Here is a 25,109-nt window from a genome sequence, read left to right on the forward strand (position 1 = left end):
ATTGAACATCTTTTTATATGCTTACTTGCCATCTCTAGATCTTCTTTGGTGACTTTTCTGTTCAGATCCTTTACCTATTATTAAACTGTGTTGTCTCTTTAAGACTTCTTTGTATATTTTTGATAGGTCTTTTAGGAGATGCGGCCTTTGCAAATATCTTCTCCCAGTCCGGGGCTTGTCTTTTCATGCTCCGTGTCTTTCAGAGCAGATGTTTTTGATTTTAATAGAGTCTAACTGGTCCATTTTTTTCTTCATATATATGCTTTTAATTTTCTATCTCATCACCAAACTGAAGGTCACATACATTTTTTAATGTTTTCTGACATGAGTTTAATAGTTTGATACTTAAAATTAGATCTACCATTTATTTTAAATCTTATATAAGATAGGTCTGTGTCGAGGTTCGTTTTTGTGTATGAGTGTCCAACTGTTCCAGCACCACGTATGTAAGAGACATCATTCCTCCCTTGAAATACCTTCACCCAGGCACCTGGGTGGCTCAATGGGTTAAAGCCTCTGCCTTCGGCTCAGGTCATGGTCTCAGGGTCCTGGGATTGAGCCCCACATCGGGCTCTCTACTCAGCAGGAAGCCTGCCTCTCTGCCTACTTGTGAGCTCTCTGTCAAATAAACAAAATATTAAAAAAAAAAAAAAAAAAGAAAGAAAGAAAGAGAAATACCTTCACCCTTTATCAAAAATCAGTTTATTATATAGTTGACCCTTAACACGGGCTTTATATGGGGATTTTTTTCAATCAATATAGGTCAGTACTGCTAATGTATTTTCTCTTTGATTCTTAATGATATGTTTTTCTCTAGTTTACTTTGAGAGTATGGTATATCATATATTTAACACACGAAATATGTGTTGACAGTTTACCAGTAAGGGTTCCAGTCAACAGCAGGCTGTTCATTTTGGGGGAGTCAACAATTCTAGTGGATTTAGGACCGTGCAGCAGCCCTGGTTGGGGGTGGGGGTCAGAGCCCCTAACCCCTGTGTTGTTCAAGGGTCAACTGTATTTGTATAGACTAATTTCTGGGCTCACAGTTCCATCCTGCTGATATATGTAGCTACTGTGTTACCCATCACAGGTAAAGATTTTAAGTTCCAGAAAATAAAGAGCCAATGTTTAAATTTTCTGCCTCATCTAAATTCTCTACACAGCTTTTTTCTCAGCATTAGTATCTCTGAGAAGTTGGGGATGGAAAGGATGGGTAAGTGTAATCTAGGGGGAAAGTACTACAGCCATTTAACAACCCAGCACCCTTGAAAGAGAGAGTAAAATAAAACTATATACAGGTCTCTGCTAGGGCCTAAACAACAGACACAAAATATCTTCTTACGTGTTTTCTATGTTCTCATTTTCTTAACTGGAAGCCACAAATTTTTTAAATTATTTCATTTTAACAATAGCTATTTTAGTGTCAGCAAAGAGTTCTACCCAAATTTTAAATTTTGACATGAGGATGCCTGACATGTCTACTATGCAGTTTTTCTGAATTTCAGAACCTATACTAGGAGGCTGGGTGAAGCCGGGAAGAGCTTTTAACCACATGTCTAACCAGAAGCATTTTGACAGTGTATAAAGGTGAAAAACTATTTTTCAAGAGAATATGAAATACCTGTAACAAGTGGATTATTTCCTAATATCCCTTTAGGCCCTGAGTTTCCTTCTGAAAGGAGTAAAGGTACAGATAAACGCTATATCCCTTAGATCTTCGTGCCCTGGGCAATAGGATAAGCACTATTCATGTGTGGCTATTTAAACTTAAGATTCAATTCTTCAGTTACACTAGCCACATTTCAAATGTTTAACAGCCACACATGGCTGGCGGCGACCATATCAGACAGCAGAGACACAGGTGCTCCCCCAATCACTACAGGAAATTGACATTAGACAGTCCCGTCTTGGAATACCAAATATAGGATCACTCGCCATACCAAAGCGCAGTATGGATGACCTACTTTGCAGGCACTCCAGAATGTCCTGTGATCTGATTTACTTGTCCTCTGCTAACATTACTCCCAAGAGACGAGGCAATTAAGTCATAGACTAATGGCTGGCAGAAACTAAGTACTCAAATGTTTGCTGAAAGTTAAGTTCTCAGTGAATGCCCTACTGGGGATGGTAGCAATACTGGCGACAGACAAAATCCTGGAGCTCACCAACACAAAAGGGCCACTATGTAATATTACAGATTATTTACAACAGACCTAAAGAGTATGCATTTCATCCAAGTTACCAGCTTAACTTCATGCCACAAAGTCTATCGTCTAGTCTAGCTCATGGTCTGGCATGTTATGGACTCTATGAAGGTTAATATCAAGCCCAAGAATAAAGCAATTTATCAGGCTCATATAAACACTTAATAAAAAGTATATATGTAACACTTATACTGACCCGATACTTCATTCTTTAAGCAAATATTAAGAATCTAGGAACTGTACTTGAGGGGGGAGATCTAGATTAAAGACACCTAGCCTTAAAATCATTAGTTTCCTTGTGTGGAAATGTTCCCAACAGTGGATATCTTTACAAAATGCAGCTTTCACATCATTTCTAGGGTTCTATCAACTCTATAGTTTTGGGGGTTTTTTGGTATCTAAGGGCAATTAAAAAGAGTGGAATTTAGGGAAGTGATTGACATCTATCAAAATAGATGAACTGTTCTATTTAAAAGGTAAGGTATTGGGGTGCCTGGCTGGCTCAGTCAGTGGGGCGTGTGACTCTTGATCTTAGGGTCATGATTTCAAGCTCCACGTTGGGTATAGAGATTACTTAAATAAAATCTTTTAAAAATATTAGGTAAGAAGGTAAGGTACTGTCACAGCATGGAAACTCAAATTCATATTAAATTCCCTACTCATACCCCTCAATATTATTACTTTCATAGTTTTACAGGAAAAAGTACATGACAAAAATGTTGCTATTTTCTACAAAGATGAAGGCTCCTACCTTTGTTTTCTTTATCAAATCCTGAAATCTGTTAAAAGAAAAAATTTTTATCTTTATTCAACTGTTCAGTTACAAATTAACAGACCAAAGCAGGTTATAAAAACTAAATAATCCTACCAGTGATTTGTAGAGACTGGATTCAGGGTTGATTTTAATGAGTTGTAATAGATCTTCCATAGTAAATACCTTAAGGAAAAGAAAAGTTAGAAATGATAAACTAGGATATTTCTGAAGAATCATAGTTCAGACCAAATTAAAAAATATTTTGATCATGCTAAAATAAAACTGAAGCACTTTCTTATACTATTGATAACATATTGAAGTCACAAGGATAAAATATTTTTCTTGATCACATAATTAACCTCCAACTATTACACACTAAAGACAATAGGTCTAACATGTCTAAATGGTTAATGCCTTACAGATTACAAACACTCTAACAGGTGATGAGCCAGTGAATACATGTGTGAATTCCAGGGTCTTTCAAATGCAGTTAAGTTTTTAAGGTATTACTGCTTCAAAATATAAATAAACTTTTACTGTCATTTCCAGAATGAATAACTAAAGCATACCTAAAATAGTCTTAAACATTTTGGGTGGCTATTTGTTGTTTTTTTTTTTTTTTAAAGATTTTGTTTATTTACTTAAGAGAGAGAGCGAGAGAGCAAGCAGGGTGAGGGGCAGAGGGATAAGCAGACTCCCTGCTGAGCAGGGAGCCCGATGCTGGGGCCCGATCCTGGGACTCCAGGATCATGACCTGAGCTGAAGGCAGATACCAACTGAGGCACCCAGGTACCTGTTGGGTGGCTGTTCTTAATATATATTTCTACTACAATATTCATCATTTACTAGGTTTACCCTGAGAACATGGATAGGTTTTCAAGTGGTTTTCCTTTATAGAAAATATTCTGCACAGCATTTTTTTTTTAAAGATTTTCTTCATTTATTTGACAGACAGAGATCACAAGTAGGCAGAGAGGCAGGCAGAGAGAGAAGGGGAAGCAGGTTCCCTGCTGAGCAGAGAGCCCGATGCGGGGCTCGATCCCAGGACCATGAGATCATGACCTGAGCCCAAGGTAGAGGCTTAACCCACTGAGCCACCCAGGCGCCCGTCTGCACAGCATTTTAGAGTAGAACCTTTGGGCGCCTGGGTGGCTCAGTGGGTTAAGCCGCTGCCTTCGGCTCAGGTCATGATCTCAGGGTCCTGGGATCAAGTCCCACATCAGGCTCTCTGCTCAGCAAGAAGCCTGCTTCCCTCTCTCTCTCTCTCTGCCTGCCTCTCCATCTACTTGTGATCTCTCTCTGTCAAATAAATAAATAAAAAATCTTTAAAAAAAAAAAAAAAGTTTAGAGTAGAACCTTTAAGTATGTGAACCAGATTAACTACTGCTATAACAACTGCGTAACTGACTATTACTCATGCAATAAGCAAAATTGTGAAACGTAACTGGAAACTCAGGGGTGCCTGGCTGGCTCAGTCAGTAGAACATAGGACTCTTGATCTTGAGGTCCTGAGTTCAAGCCCCCATTTGGGCTTAGACCTTACTTTAAACAAACAAACAAAACTTAACAGACTGATGGACCAAATAAGAACTCCTAATGTCGACAAATAAAATTTGGTTGTTAAATAAATACAGCATATTTGAATTTTCATATACTAACATTGTTCTTATTTTCTTAAAACATCTGAATATGAACTTTTAGTCAATTATAGACAAGATAAAGAACAAAAATAGAGAAACAACACCAAGAGTTAAACTATGGACTTTAGGGGTGTCTGGGTGGCTCAGGCAGTTAAGCATCTGCCTTCAGCTCAGGTCATGGTTCTGGAGCCTGGGATCAAGCAGGGAGTCTGCTTTTCTTTCTACCCCTCCTCCTGCTCCGTTACTCTCACTCTCAAATAAACCTTTTAAAAAATAAATAAAAATAAACCATAGACTTTAGGTAATAAGATGTGACAATGTAGATTCTATGGCAAAAATGCATATAATGGGGGTGCCTGGGTGGCTCAGTGGGTTAAGCCTCTGCCTTCGGCTCAGGTCGTGATCTCAGAGTCCTGGGATCGAGCCCCACATCGGGCCCTCTGCTCAGCAGGGAGCCTGCTTCCTCCTCTCTCTGCCTACCTCTCTGCCTACTTGTGATCTCTGTCAAATAAATAAATAAAATCTTAAAAAAAAATGTATATAATGGGGGCACCTGGGTGACTCAGTTGGTTAAGCATCTGCCTCTTGATTTCAGCTCAGGCCATGATCTCAGGGTCAGGAGATCGAGTCCTGCTGAGGGCTCCACAATGGGCATGGAGCCTGTTTAAGATTCTCTCTTTTCCTTTGTGCTCCTCCCCACCTCCCTCTTTATTTTTTTTTTTTTAAAGATTTTATTTATTTATTTGACAGAGAGAGAACACAAGCAGGCAGAGGGAGATGCAGGCTCTCCACTGAGCAGAAAGCCTGATGCAGGGCTCAATCCCAGGACCCTGGGATCATGACCTGAGCCAAAGGCAAATGCTTAACCCACTGAGTCACCCAGGCTTCCCTCCCACTCCCCTCTTTAAAAAAAAAAAAAAAAGAAAGAAAATCAAGTATATAATAAAAAATGTTGCTAGTAGGGGAGGCTGTGCATGTGTGGGAGCAGGGAGCATATAGGATATTTTCCTTTCTGCTCAACTTTGCTCTGAATCTCAACTGCTTTAAAAAATTAAGTCTACTAAAAGAAATAGGCAGTCAGCTGTATCAGCCTTTAAAATAATCAAGTGTTGGGGCACCTGGCTGGCTCAGTGGGTTAAAGCCTCTTCCATCGGCTCGGGTCATGATCCCAGGGTCCTGGGATCGATCCCTGCATTGGGCTCTCTGCTCAGCGGGGAGCCTGCTTCCCTTCCTTTCTCTGCCTGCCTCTCTGCCTACTTGTGATCTCTGTCTGTCAAATAAATCTTTTAAAAAGTAAAATAAAATAATCAAGTGTGACTAGATTTCTCGACCATCACTGTTAAACATTAAGCAACTAGGAAATTGGTAAAAATAGGTGTTTTAGTATTTGAGAATTCCATAGATTTTTTTATTTTTAATTTTTTTTTTTTTAAAGATTTGACAGACAGATCACAAGTAGGCAGAGAGGCAGGCAGAGAGAGGGGGAAGGAGGCTCCCTGCTGAGCAGAGAGACTGATGCGGGGCTCGATCCCAGGACCCTGAGATCATGACCTGAGCCGAAGGCATAAGCTTAACCCACTGAACCACACAGGCGCCCCAAGAATTCCATAGATTTTTAAAAACTATTGTAGCCCTCATTTCCCTTGTGTAATTCTAAGGAACAGAAATATTTGAAGAGACTTAAACATAGTAAGAAAAACACATTTTAGAGATCTAGATTTATGGCCCTGCATTGATATTTACAAAACATGTGACCTTGAGCAAAGTACCTCGCCTCTCCAGAGGCTGGCTCCTCATCTGTAATACAAGTAACACCCGCACTGTGACTAGTACAGTAACAATCTTACAACAGATTCAACATCAATGATGACTCTGAGTCTTAATAGACAACACCGAATGGGAGCTCAACTCTAGCTCCAAAACAGTCATTCTACACATCACAATTTTACCAAAGACTAATCGAGATTCCAAGGAATTGGTAACAATCAACTTTAGTACTTCCACTTTGTTACGTGATCGAATGTATGATGTGAATTCAAAGATGACTGAGAAATGGACCTCGCTCGCTAAGGAATAGGCCACTAGGGTACGACACTTCCCGTTAGCTCAGAAAAAAACCTGTTATTAGAAAATTCAAAAACAGAAAAGGAAAACTTTACCTTTTCTTTGGCCAAACCACTTTCCGGAAAGAAAACAGAGCGTGAATACTCGTAGCCACATCTTTCTAAGTGATCTGCTACTAGACAGTTAGAAGCATCCACTAAGAGGGCACTCCCTTCCACTGAAATGGACCGGGGCTGCAGTTCTCCACTCAACACAGGGTGCATCAATTGGTGAATTAGCTGGTTGCGGAGCTGTGTCTAGTTCAAAAAAAAACAGAACAAAAACATGAAAAAAGGGAAAAAATTTCAGCGGGATTATTTCACTGGAGATACACAGATCTGTACATGAATTAGCACTTTATTTCCAGAATGGTTCTGAACCCATGACCAAAAGCTAGGAACGACTCTTTAGATAACCCTGTGACACAAGCAGCCCACTGAGTTCTGGAAAAAACTCATTTCCACCAACTTCCAAGTTAACTTGTGGTTCCCAGAACGCGTGCATACTCTAACTTCACTTCCCCAGGAGCCCATTTCAGCAGCTTTTCACCAGGGTATCAAGTGCAGGAGACAATTCTGTACCTTCTCACCTCTCTGTGGGCTACTAAAGGTTATGAAAATATTGGGCATATTGATCAAAACAAAACTGGGTTCCCAAAAGGGAAATCACATATGCAAGAGAGAAATCGGTAAACCCCAAAACATATTAAGATATACTTCTGCATACGGTATTTACATCTCAAGACACTGAAGTATAATAATTTTCTTACATTTTATAAGTGAGAAAATTATAGTGTAAAGTGGGTCATTTTCTCAAGGTTGTGACACTAACATTATTCATCTAGGTTTTAACAAAATTCCCAAAATTACTCCGACTACTGGGTATTTGTTCTAGTCTATTTTGCATATCATCTGAAAACATACATTTGGGCTGAACTTAAGAATACACTGCCTAGACTCATGGGGTTCAGCAGTAAATGATATCTAATGAGTTCATGTTAATGGAATACAAGCCAAGAAACAAATGGAATTCTTATTATACTTTTTTCTATCCTTTAGCTCAAGAGTAGAACAGTACATAATTACCAGTATAGAATAGACCCTAGTATAGGTCTAAAGTCTCCTACTTGGGGTGCCTGGGTGGCTCAGTGGGTTAAGCCTCTGCCTTCAGCTCAGGTCATGATCTCAGGGTACTGGGATCGAGCCCCACATCGGGCTCTCTGCTCAACGGGGAGCCTGCTTCCTCCTCTCTCTCTCTCTCTCTCTCTCTCTGCCTGCCTCTCTGCCTACTTGTGATCTCTGTCAAATAAATAAATAAAAATCTGTAACGTCTCCTAGTTTAAAAAAAAAAAAAAAGACAATTACACTTAACAGAATACGCATGCCCTGCCTCATCTAGTACAATTCCATAACTGAAATAAAATGAGAGAAATTGTAGCATTCTCCACCAGTAAAATTTAGAGGTACTTTAATTAAATTTGTAACAAGTAAAGAATATACTTAGATTCAGCTTAATAAAAATGACTTAGGGTGTCTTGCAAACAAATACTGAAATAGGATAGAGTGACAGAAGCAGAAAGGAAAGTAGAGGGTGGGAGGAGCAAAGGACCTTACAGGTGAATCCCCACCTCAACAAACACAAAAAGCAAGCCATCCATCACTTGCTGGAAGGAATCCCACAACCGGCTGGGACTCTCCAGCAGCCAATATAAAGAGGGAAATCGATTCAGAATAGTGTTCCTAAAATAGAAGTAAGTACAATATCTGTGGGGGGGGGGTGGAAGAGAAGAAACTTGTGTAGCCTCAGCACAACTCTCTCCGAAATTAAGAGTAGACTCAAAATAAGGAGAAAGACTTGATAAATTCCATTTAGTAGATACCAGACTTTGTACTTCACCAGAAATTCTTTGCAAACATCCAAATAGAATGTTAATTAGGCCATTAAAAATTTCAATGAATTTTATTTTATTTTTTTTTTAAGATTTTATTTATTTGACAGAGAGAGAGTTCACAAGTAGGCAGAGAGGCAGACAGAGGGGAGGCGGAAGCAGGCTCCCCATTGAGCACAGAGCCCGATGTGGGGCTCGATCCCAGGACCCTGAGATCATGACCTGAGCCGAAGGCAGAGGCTTTAACCCACTGAGCCACCCAGGTGCCCCAAAGATTTTATTTACTCATTTGACATAGAGAAATCCCAAGTAGGCAGAGAGGCAGGCAGAGAGAGAGGGGGAAGCAGGCTCCCCACTGAGCAGAGAGTCCGATGTGGGACTCAACCCCAGGACCCTGATATCATGACCTGAAGGCAGAGGCTTACCCACTGAGGCACCCAGGCAACCCCTCAATGAATTTTAAAAATTAACTCTCACTCAGGCCACCATCACTGAACTGAGAAAACACAAATTAGCTCAGACTTAGTAAGTAAAAATCTGTCTTGCCACTGGTAAAGCTGGGATAACATAACTGAACAGCCAGCTACACAAAGGAAACAGTATTTCTCTAGAAGATACACATTAGTAAAGTGAACCAAGGTAACATAATCCTGATACCAAACCCAAACAGGGACAGCTTAAAAAGGATAAGGATACATCAGTATCATTTGTGACTACAAATAAAACACTCTCAAATCTAATTCCGAAGCACAGTAAAAGAAAGTATGCCATGGCCAGGAATCCAAGGATCATTCCACATTAGAAAGCCTGTTAGTGCACTATACACTACAATTAATTCCAAGTGAGTTACAGAGTTAACTGAAAAAAAAAAATAAAACCTTTTTAAAAAATAAAGAGTATTTGTTCTTTTAGAGAACTGAGAATAATCAGCAAAAAAAAAAAAAAAAATAGATTTGACCATATTAAAAATGTACATCACTATTTAGAACCAAATTAGAACTGAATATCAAGATAAAGTATGGCTGCAAAATTGGAAAAGAAATTAAGTTCCTATTAAAAGAAATCTTATACATTAATAAAACACCACTGGGGTGGGGGGAACGGGCAAGGAACATAAACTGCCAATCCACAGAAAACATACCAATGGCCAGAAAACATGTGCAACCTCATTAATAATCAATGGAATATTAAAGATTTTCCAATGTTTAAAAAAATGTCATGATAAGATCACTGGAGAGATAAGCATTATTAAATTGCTGGTGGAGTATATACTATTAATAATCTTTCTAGAACAAGACCCATATGCTGAGAGCCTTAAAGCTCTTAAATGCCCTTGGGTGGCTCAGTCAGTTAAGCATCTGACTTTAGCTTGGGTCATGATCTCAGGTCCCTGTGATGGAACCCAATAGGGCTCTGAGCTTAGCGGGGAATCTGCTTCTCCCACTCCCTTTGCTCCTGCCCCTGCTCTGGCACCCGCCCACTCTCTCTAATAAAATCTTTAAGAAAAAAAAGCTCAGGGGGCACCTGGATGGCTCAGATGGTTGAGCATCTGCCTTCGGCTCAGGCCATCATCCCAGGATCCTGCTTCTCCCTCTCCCTCTACTGCTCCCCCTGCTTGTGCTCTCTTGCTCTGTCAAATAAATAAAATCTTAAAACAAACAAACAAACAAAACTCGGGCTTTTGGTTCAGTAATGCCACTTAACCTAGACTAGGCAAAAAGTGAGAGAGTCAATGAAGGAATGTGCCGGCCTGGGTATAATGTAAATCTTCAACAGGGAACGGCTACATAAATCACCCATACATTCAAAGACAAGCCTGGTGCCACTGAAAATGAGGATTTCAAAGAACTCTGAAGGACACAGGAAAATGTTCACTATATAGTATCAGATTAAAAAGGAGAGGTGTCTGGCTGGCTCACTCAATGGAGCATGGGACTCTTGGTCTCCAGGTTGTGGGTTCGAGCTCTGCATTGGGGAATGGAGACTACTTTAAAAAAAAAGCGGGGGAGGGCACCTGAGTGGCTCAGTGGGTTAAAGCCTCTGCCTTCTGCTCAGGTCACAATCCCAGGGTCCTGGGATCAAACCCTGAGTTGGGCTCTCTGCTCAGCGGGGAGCCTGCTTCCTCCTCTCTGCCTGCCTCTCTGCCTACTCTCTCTGTCAAATAAATAAAATCTTAAAAAAAAAAAAAAAAAAGACACTTATGTCAATTAGTAGCTGTATTAGCGATGATGTTTCTCCATGTTTTTCTCTATTTTTCAGATTAATCTCAAGATTTAAGTTACCAAGACAATGGGAGAGAGAAAAATTTTTTTAAAAGCTCACTTTTTCTTCAACACTTTCTTTTAAAGAGAAGGAGCAGGGTAGGGGCAGAGGGAGGGGGAAAGACAGAATCTTAAGTAGGCCCCATTCCCAGCACAGAGCTGGAGGCTCAACTGACTGAGCCACCCAGGTGCCCTCTTAATTTGACATTTCAAATACAAAATATACTTTTGAAATGTATATAGTAATAAAAACATTTGAGCTAATCCTACTCTTTGCTGTTCATGTATGTACTAGTATCTGCTGCCCAAATATTTATACATTTCAATATATTTTAAGCAAGAGCATTCCCCAAATTATTCTCCCGTAAATCGTTCACCTCCTGTTTTCCATATGGTGTCTATTTTCTTCATTCAAAAGTGAGTACGGTTACAAAACCAATTATTAATTCAGGACTTGCAAACCAGATTTATAAACCAAGTCCAACTTTACTAGAATGTGTTCAGTTTACAAAGCTACCCACTACCACCTTAATATAAGTCCAATAAACCCATGATTTGAATATGCTCTTTTAAGACCACTCAAACTCGAAACCATTTTTAAGACTTCCGTGTTCCGTTACAAAGAGTTACAGAGGAACATAAAAATGTAACTTAGCAATACAAACTATGGCTTACTTTTTTAAAAGCCAAGACTTGAATGTGTTTAAATCTGGACTGCGTGTTACAGATTAACTTGTAAAAGTTATGTAAAAGATATGGCTAAAACGGATACCTTGAGCGTGTCCAGTATACCCCGATCCTTAAACGTCTGGTAAAGCTTTTTTCGCAGTTCATCTTGAGTCAACACGTCAGATTCGGGGCGCATAGTGAACTGGAAGAAAAAAATGGTTACGGGTTACCCGGCGGGCTGATGGACCATGAGTTTTTGAAAACAGACCAGTGGCCTCCCGGGAAGCCCTAAGAAGCTGAGCAGGGGAAAAGCTACAGAGAAAACAAACAACAGGTTACGTTTCCACCGGTCCCTGGGGAGCAGCCAGTGTAGCTACCCGAGCCGTTAGCTGCCAGCTTCCCCTGCCCCCGACTCCCCCCCCCCCCCCCCCCCCCCCCCCGCCGCCGCCCGTCCTGCCTTGGCTGGAGTTAACACCCGGCCCGAGCTGCAGGCTCAGGAGGAGTCCCGGCGTTCAGGGCTCGGTCTCTGCCTGGGGCCAGTCGGGAAGAACAGGGGAGCTGAACACTTTGTCTCTCGCTCTGAACTAGGAACTCCAACCAACCGACTCGCACTTCCGTTCTCACTGGTTCCGACGGGTAGGCGGGGTCGTGGTCCACACGCGACTTTCCCACGCGGCTGGAGGGCGAGGACCGGTAGTGAGGCAACAAGAGAAAACCGGGTACCAACCGGAATTCGCTGGGCTCCGCGTTGAGCCCGCCTTCCCCCGAGGCCCGCCAAACGGAACCGCCCTTGTCGGGAGTACTACGGCGCACGCGCTGGGTTACACGGGCCCTCTGGCCGGAAGCTCCTCCCACCTCTCGCGAGATCGCAACCGCGGACTCTCGCGAGGTTTGCTCGGGGAGTTCTGACAGAGGCTGCCAAGCGCGGGTCTACTGAGGGAAGTGAGTGGCTGTTTCCGTTGGCGGCATCTCCCCGCAGGTAGGAGATGGGGTGAGTAGGGGGCGGGAGGTCCAGGGGACGTTCCGGGTCCCGCGTGACGCGGGTTTTGGCCCGGTATCTCCAGCCCGCCCGGGGACAACCGGATCGGACCTGGGCAGTCCCCGTTCGGTCACATCTCAGGCGACTGGGCCGACGCACCTCGCGTTTTAGCCCGCAAGTGTCGATCAGCTCGGGGCCTTTTCTTCATTTTGCCTTTCACTGGGACATTCAGCTAATGCAGGGTTTTTTAAACGGCCGTACTGTTGTCATTTGGAGCTGGAAAATTTGTGGGCCCTGTCCGGTGAGGGGCGGGGATTAGTCCTCTCACAGGCAGCCTGATAGCTTGTAACAAAGTGCTTGGTAACATTGTCTCGAGTAAGTTTCCAGGTAACCTCAAAGGAGCAGCCCTAAGCTTGTCCTCTGGGCAGTTTGGGATAAATCTGTCACCCAGAGTTTAAAGACTTGGTACACACGTAGGTTCTGCCCTTCGATCTCAGCCATCTTTCCTGCTACAGATCTTCCTTGTCCCAGTCGTTATCAGCACCAGGTCCTGGCCGTCACTACTGGCTAATTAGAAGTGGCTCACCAGCGATAACGCATTTGCCATCCCTCATCATATCCCTTTTCCTTTGGACCGCATTCATTATATTTGAAGGTAAGATCCTGCTGTATCTCTCTCCCAACCCCCAGAAAGGCCTTCCCATTTAAACATTCTCTGGTCCTTCCGTAGCTCCTTTCCAGAGCATTCCTTACAACACACAGTTCAGAGTTATTGATCCTTTTAAAAATGAGATTGCTAGAGGTGCGTATGTTCCCTGGAGGTGTAATTAGTTAAAAGGACATGAACTTAGTACAGCCTCAAATTGGCATTAGCTTTTTGGGTTACTGTATCAGACTACTGCCCCTTACTGAGCTTGCATTAAATGTAAACTTTTGGGTTCTTGTAGATGAACTGCTCTTAACCTAGGTTTCTCTCCTATTGTACAGTTTGGGTTTTTGTTTTTCCTGGTTTTTAAATTTTTCGTGTGTGTGTGTGTTCTCTTAAACTCTATCTTGTTCATTTCACTTAAATTCTCTTAACCTGGAGGAACTGTTGAACCTGTAGTGTTGCCTTCCAGTTTATTAGCTGCCCAAGCGTGTTATCCTTCAATGTGATAAATTGTCCCTCACTTAAGCATTCAGAATGTTGATCTGAACTAGGTTAATGTCACACGATGGTTCCCTGTCAACCGACTTGTACAACTTTTAAGTCCCTTTGGGCACTGACATTCAAGTCTGGTAGAAGTGGTCCCTCACTCAACAGATAAAACGAGTGCTGCTGCACCCCCGTCCCCTTGTAGCTCTGACAGTACCACGGACTTCTCGGAGCCACAAATCTCCAGTTTGTTCTCAGGTAGATACCACGTTACTTCATACACTGATTTGCCATCCCCTGGATTTCTCTTCTAAAACAGAAACTAGCCATTCAGCTTTCTGTCAAACAGTTGTATAAAGCAGCAAAACAAAGGGGGGGGGGAGGGAATGATTGTTGTATAAAACAGAAAGTCTAAGTTTGTCAGGGCTTGTTCCCATATAACCAGTACTTTGACTAACCACTTGATTTTTGTCTGGGGATTCACATTAATGAAGTTAATGTAAATTAAAAGCTCCTAGCCTGTGTTCTGACCGGAGACAGGTATTTCATACGTGTTTCTCTTGGTGTTTTAATCTATTCCAAAAGTACTCAGTTACAGAAGATAAACCTTTGTTTCTGAAAACAAAGATAGGTAAGTAACACTTAAGTAACACCTATCTGAGGTGGTTTGACGGTTTTGTTCCGGAGATTTCCCATGTCCCTGATGAGTATACAGCCACTTTTGTTAGTCAAAGATATGATTTGCTAAGACTTGAAGATCTGTATTTATTGAGGTCTTTTTTTTTTTTTAATATACCTGTCTTGAGGTTCCTAGCCCGCCTTTTTGTCACGCTTGCTATTAAAAAATCATGCTCTTTGAGGGAGCGCCTGGGTGGTTCAGTGGGTTAGGCCTCTGCCTTCGGCTCAGGTCATGACCTCAGGGTCTTGGGATCGAGCCCCACATCAGGTTCTCTGCTCAGCCGGGAGCCTGCTCCCCCCCCCCCCGCCCCCGCCTGTCTCTCTGGCTACTTGTGCTCTCTCTCTCTCTCTCTCTGTCAAATAAATAAAAAGAAAAAAAAAAAGGAAAATCATGCTCTTTGAGAAAACTGAAGTTCAGCAGATCTGCATCCTATGCACCAGGTGACTTTTCTCCGTTCTTCCTGATTGTAGTCTAAGAAGCTTTTGTTTTTAACTTATTTCACACATTTCCATTCATTTTGCGCTTCACAGCCGCTCTCATGCCCGCCTCACAGATACGTGGTTATTTTTTTGCGTTCATTACTAGTTAGTGCCCTGTTTCTTATATCATGTACACACCCTCTTCCAGTTCAAGGTAGTTCAGAGCTTCTGGATCACCACATTGATTTTAGTTGTCAATCCCTCTCAAACAGTTCAGATCACCTAGCCATCGGGGACAGCTACTGTTTTCATCCCAGGTGAAAGTCCTTGAGTCAACAACTCCCATCAGTGGTTATGGGAGGTTCTTCACAAGTGTGGAAACTTCAACTTCTCACAAAGGTGCTGTTAATCATTTGATCACAGACCTCCCCAGTCAGGCCTCTGAGACCCTGAAGGCCTCAGCACTAGAACCTTCAGAAGGTTCTTTTCAGTGTTGAGGCCAGGTAATCCCAGCATGCCTCTCATTCCTGTGTTCCGGCTTCACCTGACACTGCCCCAGCTACTGCCCCCCTCCTCGCGGTTCCATTCCCCAAGTGTGTCGCGCTTACTCTGTACGGAGCTCTGTGGTAAGCATTAGGGAGGCATGCTGAGCAAGAAAACCACTTAGATTACCCTCAGGTTTCCCCAGTAGTTTCCCCCTGACGCACCACTGTCCCCCGCTTCCTTCCCCTCCCTCCGACCTTCTACAGTGCTTTGAAACACTTGTCCTGGGGTAAGTGAACTCCTTTTTTTCCTCAGTCTCCCTACAGAATGCACCTGCTTTCTGTGAGCACTTCAAATATGTCTTTTTCCCCTCATTCCTGCAGCGATCTCCGCTCTGACGTGTGTGCTGTCTACTGCTATAACGAAGTTGAGTGGCTTAAACAGCACAAATATGTTACCTTACGTGTGGCACAGACGTCCGCCGCGGGTCTCACTGGGCGTGTTCCCTTCCGGAGGTTATCGGGAAGAATCAGTTTCTTTGTGCTCTCCAACTTCCCGAGGCCGCTCGCCTGCCGGCCCTTTCTTCCCTCCTCAACGCTGGCAACGTTGCATCTCTGCGACACCCCTTACCCCCTCTGCCATTGCGCTTCCTTCTGACCTTTTGGGCCTCTCTCTCCCACTTTTAAAGACCTTTGTGATTATACTGGGCCCACCTGGCTAGTCCGGGCTGCTCTCCCTGCCCTAAGGTCAGCTGGCGAACCACCTCAGTTCCACCTGCAGCTTTACTGCCCCTCGGCCGGGAAACGAACATTCACAGGTTTTCCGGGTCAGGATGTGGTCAGGGCGGGGCGTGCGGTTCTGGCACCACCACATGCTCAGAATGGACGTGCTCATTTCATCCCTCTTTTTTTCCTTATTTCCTTTCCTGGTGAATAGACTCATCTTGATACTCTGCTTGATCACCTCAGTCAGGCATTTGGAAACATCCTTGATTCTTCCCTCTTCCTCAGTTCCCCAGTTTAATCCATTGCCAAGTTCTCTGTAGCCATCTCCTCCCCCGCTGGAGACTTCGTCTTCTTAGGAGAAGGGAGAAGGGCCCCTACTCTAGGTGATGGGGAAATGGAGCAGACACACGCTGTTCGAGCTCACGCAGACGCCGGCAGCTGCTTCACTTGTACTAAGTAACACTTTGTGGATGGAGGAAAGCAGTTGCTTCTTTTATATCACAGACTGGAGTACTAAGTAACACTTGCTTCCTGGATGGAGGGAAAGTAGACTTGGCAGAACTTAAAACATTTCAAATCATTGTTACAGAGCCAATACAGAGGCCACCGTCCAATACAGTAGCAACTGACCGCATGTGGCTTTTTAACCAAAGTGAAAAACTCAGTTCTGCGGACACAATAGCCACTGGTGGCTACCACACCGGATAGCGTGGATACAGAACGTCTCCCTCCCCGTGGAAAATTGAGTGTATCAGACAGCACAGAATTCTAAAGTGTGTCTCATCTTTGCCTACCACCTTGGCATAATAAACCTCAAACACTAAGTGATGTAGACATTGCCTTCCGAGACAATGTGGTTCTAGTCTCCCAAGATTTCCATTTCTTCCATTTCACCTTCCAGTTCTGCCTGTAGAGTCGAACAGTCGCATTACTCGTTCAGCTGCTATGAAATCAAATTATTGGCAGTTCAAGTCCTGTCCAGCTGTAGAGTCTATGATCTGATCTTTATGTGGTGTTTCCTCGGTTCCCTTTCTGTTTATCGTCACCCTGTACTGACACTACGCAGGCGTGGGGATGAGGGTTTCCTTCCTCAGATGTGTATTGTTTTCTGCTGCTGCTTCAATGTTTGTGGCAGAAAGGAAGCCCTTTCCTTGGCAAGCTCCAGCTGCAAAGCTCCTATTCTAATTCGGACATCATTGTCGACTTTGTTCAGATTGAAAGTTCTCATCCCTTTGCCTCTTGGCAATTTCTTTCAATCTCGAGAACTGTTGCTAATTCTGCTAGCTTTGCAGAGCTTTCACTTCATTCCTGCCTGTCTTGTTACCCAGTTTCACTATTGGGGCCTTTCCCCCCATCTTTCCCCTAAGACACTTGCTGTAAAGGATCAGATGGTCTCCGTTGCAGTTGCTCAATCCGTCATTTTGTCGTTGGGCAAAGGCCGCCTTCAGCAACAATAAAAGGATGGACAAGGCCAGATTTGGCCTGCAGGATACAGTGTCCCAACACCTGGCCCGAGTGACATTCTAAATTCCCTTTACCTCATCATGCCAAAAGAACGTCGTATTTGCCTCTTCTTCCAGTCATGGGCCTTCCGATTCCAGAGTTCAAAGTGCCAGTTGTGCCTTGATTTCCTTAACAACGGAGGTTGTATTCATTAGGAAAACATTTCAGGTTTTCTCTTGTTCAGTGTGATTCAGCAGGAGTCCCAGTGAGGCTTGATGAGCCCTGGGCCCTGACACACCTCACCGTACCTGCCCTGAGACGGTGTCCTCTCGGTTAGCCAGGTGGCTGCCCCACGTGGAGGCCTTAAGGGTCAGCACGTCTCCACGTGCGTATGCTCCTCTGTGTCGTTCCAGAGAGCCAGATATCGTGCCTAGTGCTTCACATGCATTACGCTGTATAATCCTCAAGTTCACTGTAAGGGATCCTGATGGTTGCCTCTGTCTCACCGGGGAGGAAACTGGCATTGGGAGTTTAAGGACTGTGCCTGTGGTCATGTTTCCAGTAAGTGGCATAGGTAGACCCGAACCTAGCTTTGTCTGATTCCAAAGACCCTGTGCTAGAAGTACATAAATACGTACATAAATCCTTCTACCCGTCTGTCTGTTCATCCAGATTTTGATTGTGCTAAAAGCCACAGAATCCCTGATTCCCCCCGCAACCAACCCCACCCCCAACACTTTCTCTTCATTCCCTTAGCAAACCTATAAACACCAGTTCTAAGATTTCTTAACACCTCAAGTGTCTTTCTTTTTGGATTATGGTTTCTTTCATCTTTTCTAGAATACAAAATTGTATCTTTTTTTTTTTTTCTCTTTTTTCTCTTTTCCCTATATCCAATATGTGGCTTGAACTCACAACCCCGACATCGAGAGTCACACACACACCACCGACCAAGCCAGCCGGGCATCCCATGTCTTCCCTTCTTACGAATGCTGTTTGAGGAGGCATATCATAGGCTCTTGCATTTGCAGAGACTTAGAATTATAGCATACATTGTTCAGGTAGAAAGAAGACAAAATCCGCACCTTTTATCAACTTCTCCCAGTGTTAGTGCTAGTAATGCTAACTGGTCCCATCCAGGTTTGTTCCAGCTTGCTCTGAATGTTCTTTTGGGGTCATGAGAATGTTGTTTTTACGATTTTGTATTAGAAGTCTTCTAGTTTCCCTGTGAAAATAAGGTACTGGATTCTATAGGACATATCACAGACCTAATTTGTATAGTCTCAAAGCCATTTGTCTATGACGATATACTGGAAAACGTGACAGGCTTTGTGGTCTCCTCTTCTACAATGTCAGGTTTAAGTAAAAAATTGAATTCTAGACTTCTTGTTAACCATTTTTCATTTTCAGTATGGAGTACTGAAAACATGTTATTTTCATTTAACTAGGAGCTATATATTGAAGACAATGTCTGGAAGCTTCTACTTTGTAATTGTGGGCCACCATGATAATCCGGTTTTTGAAATGGAATTTTTGCCAGCTGGAAAAGCAGAATCCAAAGTGCGTATGAAACCTTAAAAAATTCTGTAAGAATTGTTATGTTGTTGTAATGATAATGGTGTGGCACAATTTGATAGCTGGGAGAGACCCGGACAGATGAGGTAACTGGAATCAGCCACAATTAAATGAGGCTTGCCCTGCAGTCCCACAGGTTGAAAGAAGCCAGCCAGGGAACAGTCTCCGAGTGGTTGACTTCATCCTTTGATTCACCACACACTTGGCAAATACTAACTAGCAGGATGCTCTGGGTCTCTTCTCTGATATGTAGTTCACTGTGTCACCCGTTGTGAAAAGCTGCTCCCTGAGCACATAGGAACATAGTCCACCTGTTGTGGGACCAGAAGAACAGTTGTTACTGACTGGAAATGCCATGAGAGCCCATTCTATCCAGGGGAATTAATTACACTTCTCCTCAGGACATACGGACTAGGGCCATCTACACCTGGGAAGGCTAAGAGACCCTTGCCTCCATGCCCTGCTGGCCCTGAGACTCCAGCAGTTTCCAGTGCCCTTCTGCCCCCGCTGCTAGCTGGGTGGAGCCCACATGCCATTCTCCCCAGTGACACCACCCAACTTCCTTGTTGCCAGTAATGGTTCCAGAAAAACAAGCTCGGTTCAAGAACATGCCATTCAGAGTAAACATGTAGAATCTTGAGATGAGGATACCTGGGGCCCTTCCATCTTTCTGCACTGCTCCATATTGCTCATAAAAAGTTAGGCTGTGTTTCTCCCAACTCCAAAATAAGCTTTCGTGTCCCTTAAGAATTGATTTTTGAAATTAACTGTAACGCATCCAGTGTGTGATGCTTTTCAACTATTTAAATCTTGCCACAAAAATAAGATAGAAATGTGGTAAAGGTATTCTCTGTCAGGTGGCTGTTGCTACATTATGGTCCCACATTCCCGTGAGCACTGTGCTTATTAGAACTTGCTACTGAGGCATCTCTGTAGCAGCAGCAGCTTTGTGGTACAGGGCTACTTACATAGTTTCTGTGGACTTGTGGGAGGCAAAGCTGTGCCTGTAGAAACACTCTGTGGCATGACTTGCCCTTAGTTCCTTCTCCTGCTACCACTCACCTTAAAGCATTTCTACATTTTTCTTCTAATTGATGATCCCATGGAAAACACTGCTGTAAGCCAGACACAAAACACATCGATTTCTCTAGGGACGAAATTAGCTTCGTCATGGTGATGTGAGTGGAGTAAACATGCCTGAGCTGTGCAGGGATTCCAAGCAACTGGCAGCCTTCCTCCAGCCCCATCCCAGGAACAGCCTCCACAGCAGGGAGGTCATATGACGTTGCCTTTCCCAGGGCTGGCATAACAGAGCACCACAAACCGGGCAGCTTAGAGTAAAAGCAGCTCATTGTCTCACGGCCTGGAGGCCAGATGTCCAAGCACAATGCGTCTAGGCAGGGCCAAGCCCCCCGTGAAGCTGCCAGGGGAAGATCTGTTCCAGGCCTCTCTTAGCTTCTGGTAGTTCCTTGGCTTGTGGCCACAGAACCCCAGTCTTCACATGGCATTCTTGCTGTGTGTCCATCCCTACATGCCCCTCTTTCATAACTATGCCAGTGACGCTGGATTAGGGCCATCCCACTCTAGCACGCTAACGACAGCTGCAGTGACCCTCTCTCCAGAGAAGGCCACGTTCTGAGGTACTGGGTGGGTTGGTGGGTGGTTAGGACTTCAACAGAAGAATTTAGCTCAACCCGTTAATGGAAGTCTTCATGAAAAGTTTATTTTGAAATAAAGAATTCCACAGGGGTAAGACTCCCAGGTTGTGAATTCCCTCTCCACATTATGGGGGACTGTCCCACCTCCAGTTAAGCCCACGAAAAGGACACTCAGCTCTGACAGGACTGTCTCCTGATGTTGAGACCGGTGACTACTCACAGCTGGGGCTGAGCATGGCCTCCTGCCACTCCCAGGTCCCCCTGTCACCTAAGCTCCATTCACCTGAAAGAGGCCAACGCCAAGCCTGTTAAGAGTGCCACCTCCTCAGCCGTCTCCGCTCACCAAGTGTCACCGTGTCCCAAGGCCTTCCCTGCCCTTTTTCTCTGCTGACCCTGAGACCCATGCCGATGTCTGCTAGCACAGACAGGTAGACCCACCACCTGTCTGCTAGCCAGAGCCACTTATGTATTTTTTCATAAATATGTATTATTTAATAAATTATTATTCATAAATATGTATTTATTTTTCAAAAAATAAATTTTTTCCTCTAAAGAGATATGAGGGTGTTTAAAGCAGAATCTCTATTTTTAACCTACTGTACTTCACACACCAAAATAAGTACCAAATTTCATAACTTCCTTCTTGCAAAATTAAAAAAATAATCTATATTGTTTCTTGAACACCAACATTTCATTTATTAATTGGCTGTTTCTATTTGTTGAGTCTTAGATAGCAAATAGAAAAGAATATGATGTGAAAACACTTAAGATCTTTTCTAAGTCCCATGACAGTAATAAATGAAGTAGCAGCAGAAGATGCCCCCTACCCCCAAGAAGACTATGTATAGAATTTCCAGAATGAAATGTTGGTGTTCTCGATGCTGTCTGGAAATGTTAATCTGGTGCTACTCACGTTGTCATCTAGGACGATCATCGTCATCTGAACCAGTTCATAGCTCATGCTGCTCTTGACCTCGTAGACGAGAATATGTGGCTGTCCAACAACATGTACTTGAAAACTGTGGACAAGTTCAATGAGTGGTTTGTTTCGGCATTTGTTACTGCAGGTCATATCCTTATCTTTTACAAAAAGATCTCTAACTAAGGGTTGGGTAACAGACTAGACCAACACGGGACACAGATGCCAGACTGTGAGTCTGTGGACTTCAAGTGTCAGGTTAAAAACTGCCATTTATGGGGCTACTGTTATTTGGAGGGGGAAGCATTTGTTTAATATTTTTGTTTAACAGATAATTTTGTTTAACAGATACTTTTAGAACCAAGTCTCAAATAAAGCTGTGGTTAAGCTGAACCATTAGGTTGATTTTACTTCATTCTGTAGTGACTTTCTAACTTAGAAAGATTGTGTCCTCTGATAAAAGTTACCTAACTTCAAACGCAGTTCACACATTTGGCTTTTCCATCACGAAATACAATGCATGTGACTCATTTGAAGGATATCGTATCACCTGACAACTTTTCATTTTTCATTTCTATTAAGATTATACCTTAATTCTTTCACATATGAGATTTATTATGCTCCATGACATAAGGCAAGAAGATGGAATAAAGAATTTCTTCACTGATGTCTATGATTTATACATAAAGGTATGGTATGCTCCCTAACTTTTTAAATTTGATTATAAAAAGGGATTCCAACAGGAAACTGGCCTGTGGCGGTAACTCCCCTGTACTGTTGTTTTCATCTCAGACTAGTCCCCGCTCCCCCCAGTCAGAATGACCCCTGGAAGCTCCCTCACAGGCAAGACTTCACCACCAGGCTAACATGTATTTAGGACAGAACTCATGGTAGTTGTTTTTAAACTGGTTTCAGTTTCCCCCCTCTGGCACATATAGTTGATTTTATTAGGGAACCCTAAAAAGAGAAGGAAGCAGGCTACAAAAAAGAAATTGCTTCATAATTTTAATCTAAAATGTTCTCCATCTACTTTATAAGTAAGTTACACAGCAATGATTATAGGTCATAAACTGTCAGGAAGTTTACCAAATAGTCCTTCAAGGGTAATGGTGCCACTCACATTTCTGAATATTTAGAAAAAATAAAATAGTAGTAGGATGTCTGTGGTTAAACTGCAGGGCTAACAGTCTGCTCCTATTAATTTTAAATGGTCTATATTTAGACAAGATTTTTTGCATATCAGCACAGTTAATATTCCTGGTCAGATTTAGCAAATAAAAATATTTAGCTCTTAAAAAGATAAGAACATCAAGTAGATTAACGTATAAAAACTATTTAATGCCTTTGCCTAATTAGTGATTCCATTGGACAGTTTTCTCACATGTATTATGATACACTCATTACACTATTTAAGAACCTGATCATTTAGCCTGTGTTAACGGAGTGTATTCAAAACCTGATTGTTAGGGGCGCCTGGGTGGCTCAGTGGGTTAAGCCGCTGCCTTCGGCTCAGGTCATGATCTCGGAGTCCTGGGATCGAGTCCCGCATCAGGCTCTCTGCTCAGCAGGGAGCCTGCTTCCTCCTGTCTCTCTGCCTGCCTCTCTGCCTGCTTGTGATCTCTCTCTGTCAAATAAATAAATAAAATCTTTAAAAAAAAAACAAAACAAAACCTGATTGTTAGAAATTACTATATAAGGGTAATTTAATATAGCAGCAATGTGGTATAACTTTTTTTTAAACTATGAGCATATGGTGGATTTTTAGTTTTATGCAGCCAAAGGGCCTTATAGATAAACCCATACATTTCTAATTAATGTGAGTAGATTAGTATTTCACACAGAAGGTGAATCCTGAAGTTCTTTAGCTTACAGAGGCAATGCTGATCATACCACCATTAGTTTTGCCACAGGCACTTCTCAAAACTGAAACACTAAATCAAAAATCTCCTCAATGGGGCATTACTAAGTATTTAACAACAGAACATTTTTGTTGAAACTTAAAAATGTGGTCTTCAGACTTTTGTTTTAGATGTCTTTGATGATTTAATTTAGAACTTTAAAATAATTTCCTTCTAGAGATCTAGGATTTGTCAGCCTTTGTACTTTGACAAGCTTACTAATACCTTCTTCTTTCCTAGTTTGCAATGAATCCATTTTATGAACCCAATTCTCCTATTCGATCAAGCGCATTTGACAGAAAAGTCCAGTTTCTTGGGAAGAAACACCTTTTAAGTTGAATGCGGAAAAATCTGGAAATAAACAATACCACTACAATGGGGTATTCTCAGGAATGTGTACGTTGTAAGTAACTTGACTAAATAGCCTGGAAGTTTTACTTGTAGTCTAAATTTATCTAAACCTAATGAAATTCCTTGTATTATTTCAAAACAGTACATTCAGTTTCTTAACGATTATCAACAGATTATCAATATTTGCTTGTGAACAGTGTTATTTATAAACTCTTTATAACCTTGAAAATATCTTTATTCTAAAACTTAAAGATGAGCTTTTGGCTTTACTCATTCAGACAGCTTGATCTTGATGTCACAATTCAGAACTAAATGTCATTGTCAAGATTTTGGTAGACAGATTTAAAAGTGTCTGCCGTAGGGAATGAAGCTGACAGTGTGTGCATGGGTTTCTATACATCTATACTGTTATAAAACCACGCGGGCAGTATACACAGCACTCCACAAGAGGCCAAAGCAAGCAGCTTTTGCGGTGCCAAACACCGCAGGCCGGTCTCTGTCAGAGATTCTGCTGTAAATCAAGAATCCATGTTTGTAAAATGGGAGGCTGGGACCAAAGTGACGGGTTATGTTCTTATATTGTCTTTCCCTCCGACAGTAAACTAAAGTAAGCGAACTTGTTGACAGTTATAATAGTAAAAAGTTGTAATAATAGTAAAAAGTTTCTATTACATTAACATTTGCATTCTTAGCTTTTTTAGGCTGTGCACCAAGGGGGTGGGGAGTGCTCTGTAACCAGTGGGATCTTACTGTAAACTAGTAAATGTCCATTTAAAAACAAGTTATAACCAGATATTTTCTGTGCTAATTGTGAGCACTTAGTTTTTTTCCATCCTGAGTAACTTGAGCAAGTAGTTCTAAGTTTGGTCTCATACCCTTGTGTGAAGTTGCTACCATAATTTTTTACCCTATCTATTTATTTGATTTCTTTAATAAAGATGTTTGTCCAAGATTATGGAAGTTCGGTCAAATTTTGAAAGTGTTGCTTATGCTGCTACCATGACTGTTTTAGTCCTATTCCCCCTAGTGAGAGTCTACAAGCTATTACCTTAACCCATTTTCTAGAACTCAGATGCCCTCAAACTAGGTACCAGAGCTTTGGGAGTGGGAAGATACCCCGCTAGAAATCCAGGAGTGGTTTGAGCCGTGCTCACTGCAGAGACCCCAGTGTGTACTTACGCATCCCGCCGGCTCTGCCCTCCGTGAACAGCCTGCGCGGAGACCAGCAGGAGGTTTCGGGCGCCCTGCAAACCCTGCAAACCCTGAGCTCGTGAGGGAAGCGGGAACAAGGACCGCAGGCCCCGCGTGAGTACGTCACTGCAGTCC

General features: G+C 42.7%; 2 protein-coding genes across 8 annotated transcripts in view; one reads left to right on the forward strand and one right to left on the reverse strand.

The window, feature by feature from the left end:
* Window positions 1-25,109, reverse strand: part of OFD1 (OFD1 centriole and centriolar satellite protein) — an 89,184-nt gene that overhangs the window by 36,314 nt on the left and 27,761 nt on the right. Inside the window, exons 3-7 of one of the 4 annotated variants that reach the window (XM_047716430.1) lie at window positions 21,529-21,634; window positions 11,623-11,721; window positions 6,758-6,958; window positions 3,073-3,141; window positions 2,956-2,983 (exon numbers count right to left, since the gene is read on the reverse strand). In XM_047716430.1, coding sequence (XP_047572386.1) covers window positions 2,956-2,983; window positions 3,073-3,141; window positions 6,758-6,958; window positions 11,623-11,721; window positions 21,529-21,576 — 445 coding nt within the window. In that variant the 5' untranslated portion in view covers window positions 21,577-21,634. Of the gene's footprint in view, window positions 1-2,955; window positions 2,984-3,072; window positions 3,142-6,757; window positions 6,959-11,622; window positions 11,722-12,125; window positions 12,284-21,528; window positions 21,635-25,109 lie in introns of those variants that run through there. The other 3 variants (XM_047716431.1, XM_047716433.1, XM_047716434.1) reach the window with 3 other exon arrangements.
* TRAPPC2 (trafficking protein particle complex subunit 2) lies at window positions 12,380-24,735 on the forward strand. Of its 4 annotated transcripts, XM_047716455.1 has the most exons (6): window positions 12,380-12,498; window positions 13,014-13,153; window positions 18,831-18,942; window positions 21,541-21,685; window positions 22,138-22,223; window positions 23,673-24,735. In XM_047716455.1, exons 3-6 carry the CDS (start codon window positions 18,850-18,852, stop codon window positions 23,769-23,771), a joined length of 423 nt encoding a protein of 140 aa, XP_047572411.1. In that variant the 5' UTR covers window positions 12,380-12,498; window positions 13,014-13,153; window positions 18,831-18,849; the 3' UTR covers window positions 23,772-24,735. The 4 variants fall into 4 exon arrangements, with proteins under 4 accessions (XP_047572411.1, XP_047572412.1, XP_047572410.1 ...); XM_047716456.1 differs by lacking the exon at window positions 13,014-13,153 and having other exon boundaries at window positions 12,389-12,457; XM_047716454.1 differs by lacking the exon at window positions 13,014-13,153 and having other exon boundaries at window positions 12,395-12,498.

This window comes from Lutra lutra, chromosome X (assembly GCF_902655055.1).
Source record: "Lutra lutra chromosome X, mLutLut1.2, whole genome shotgun sequence".
Taxonomy (NCBI): Eukaryota; Metazoa; Chordata; class Mammalia; order Carnivora; family Mustelidae; genus Lutra; species Lutra lutra.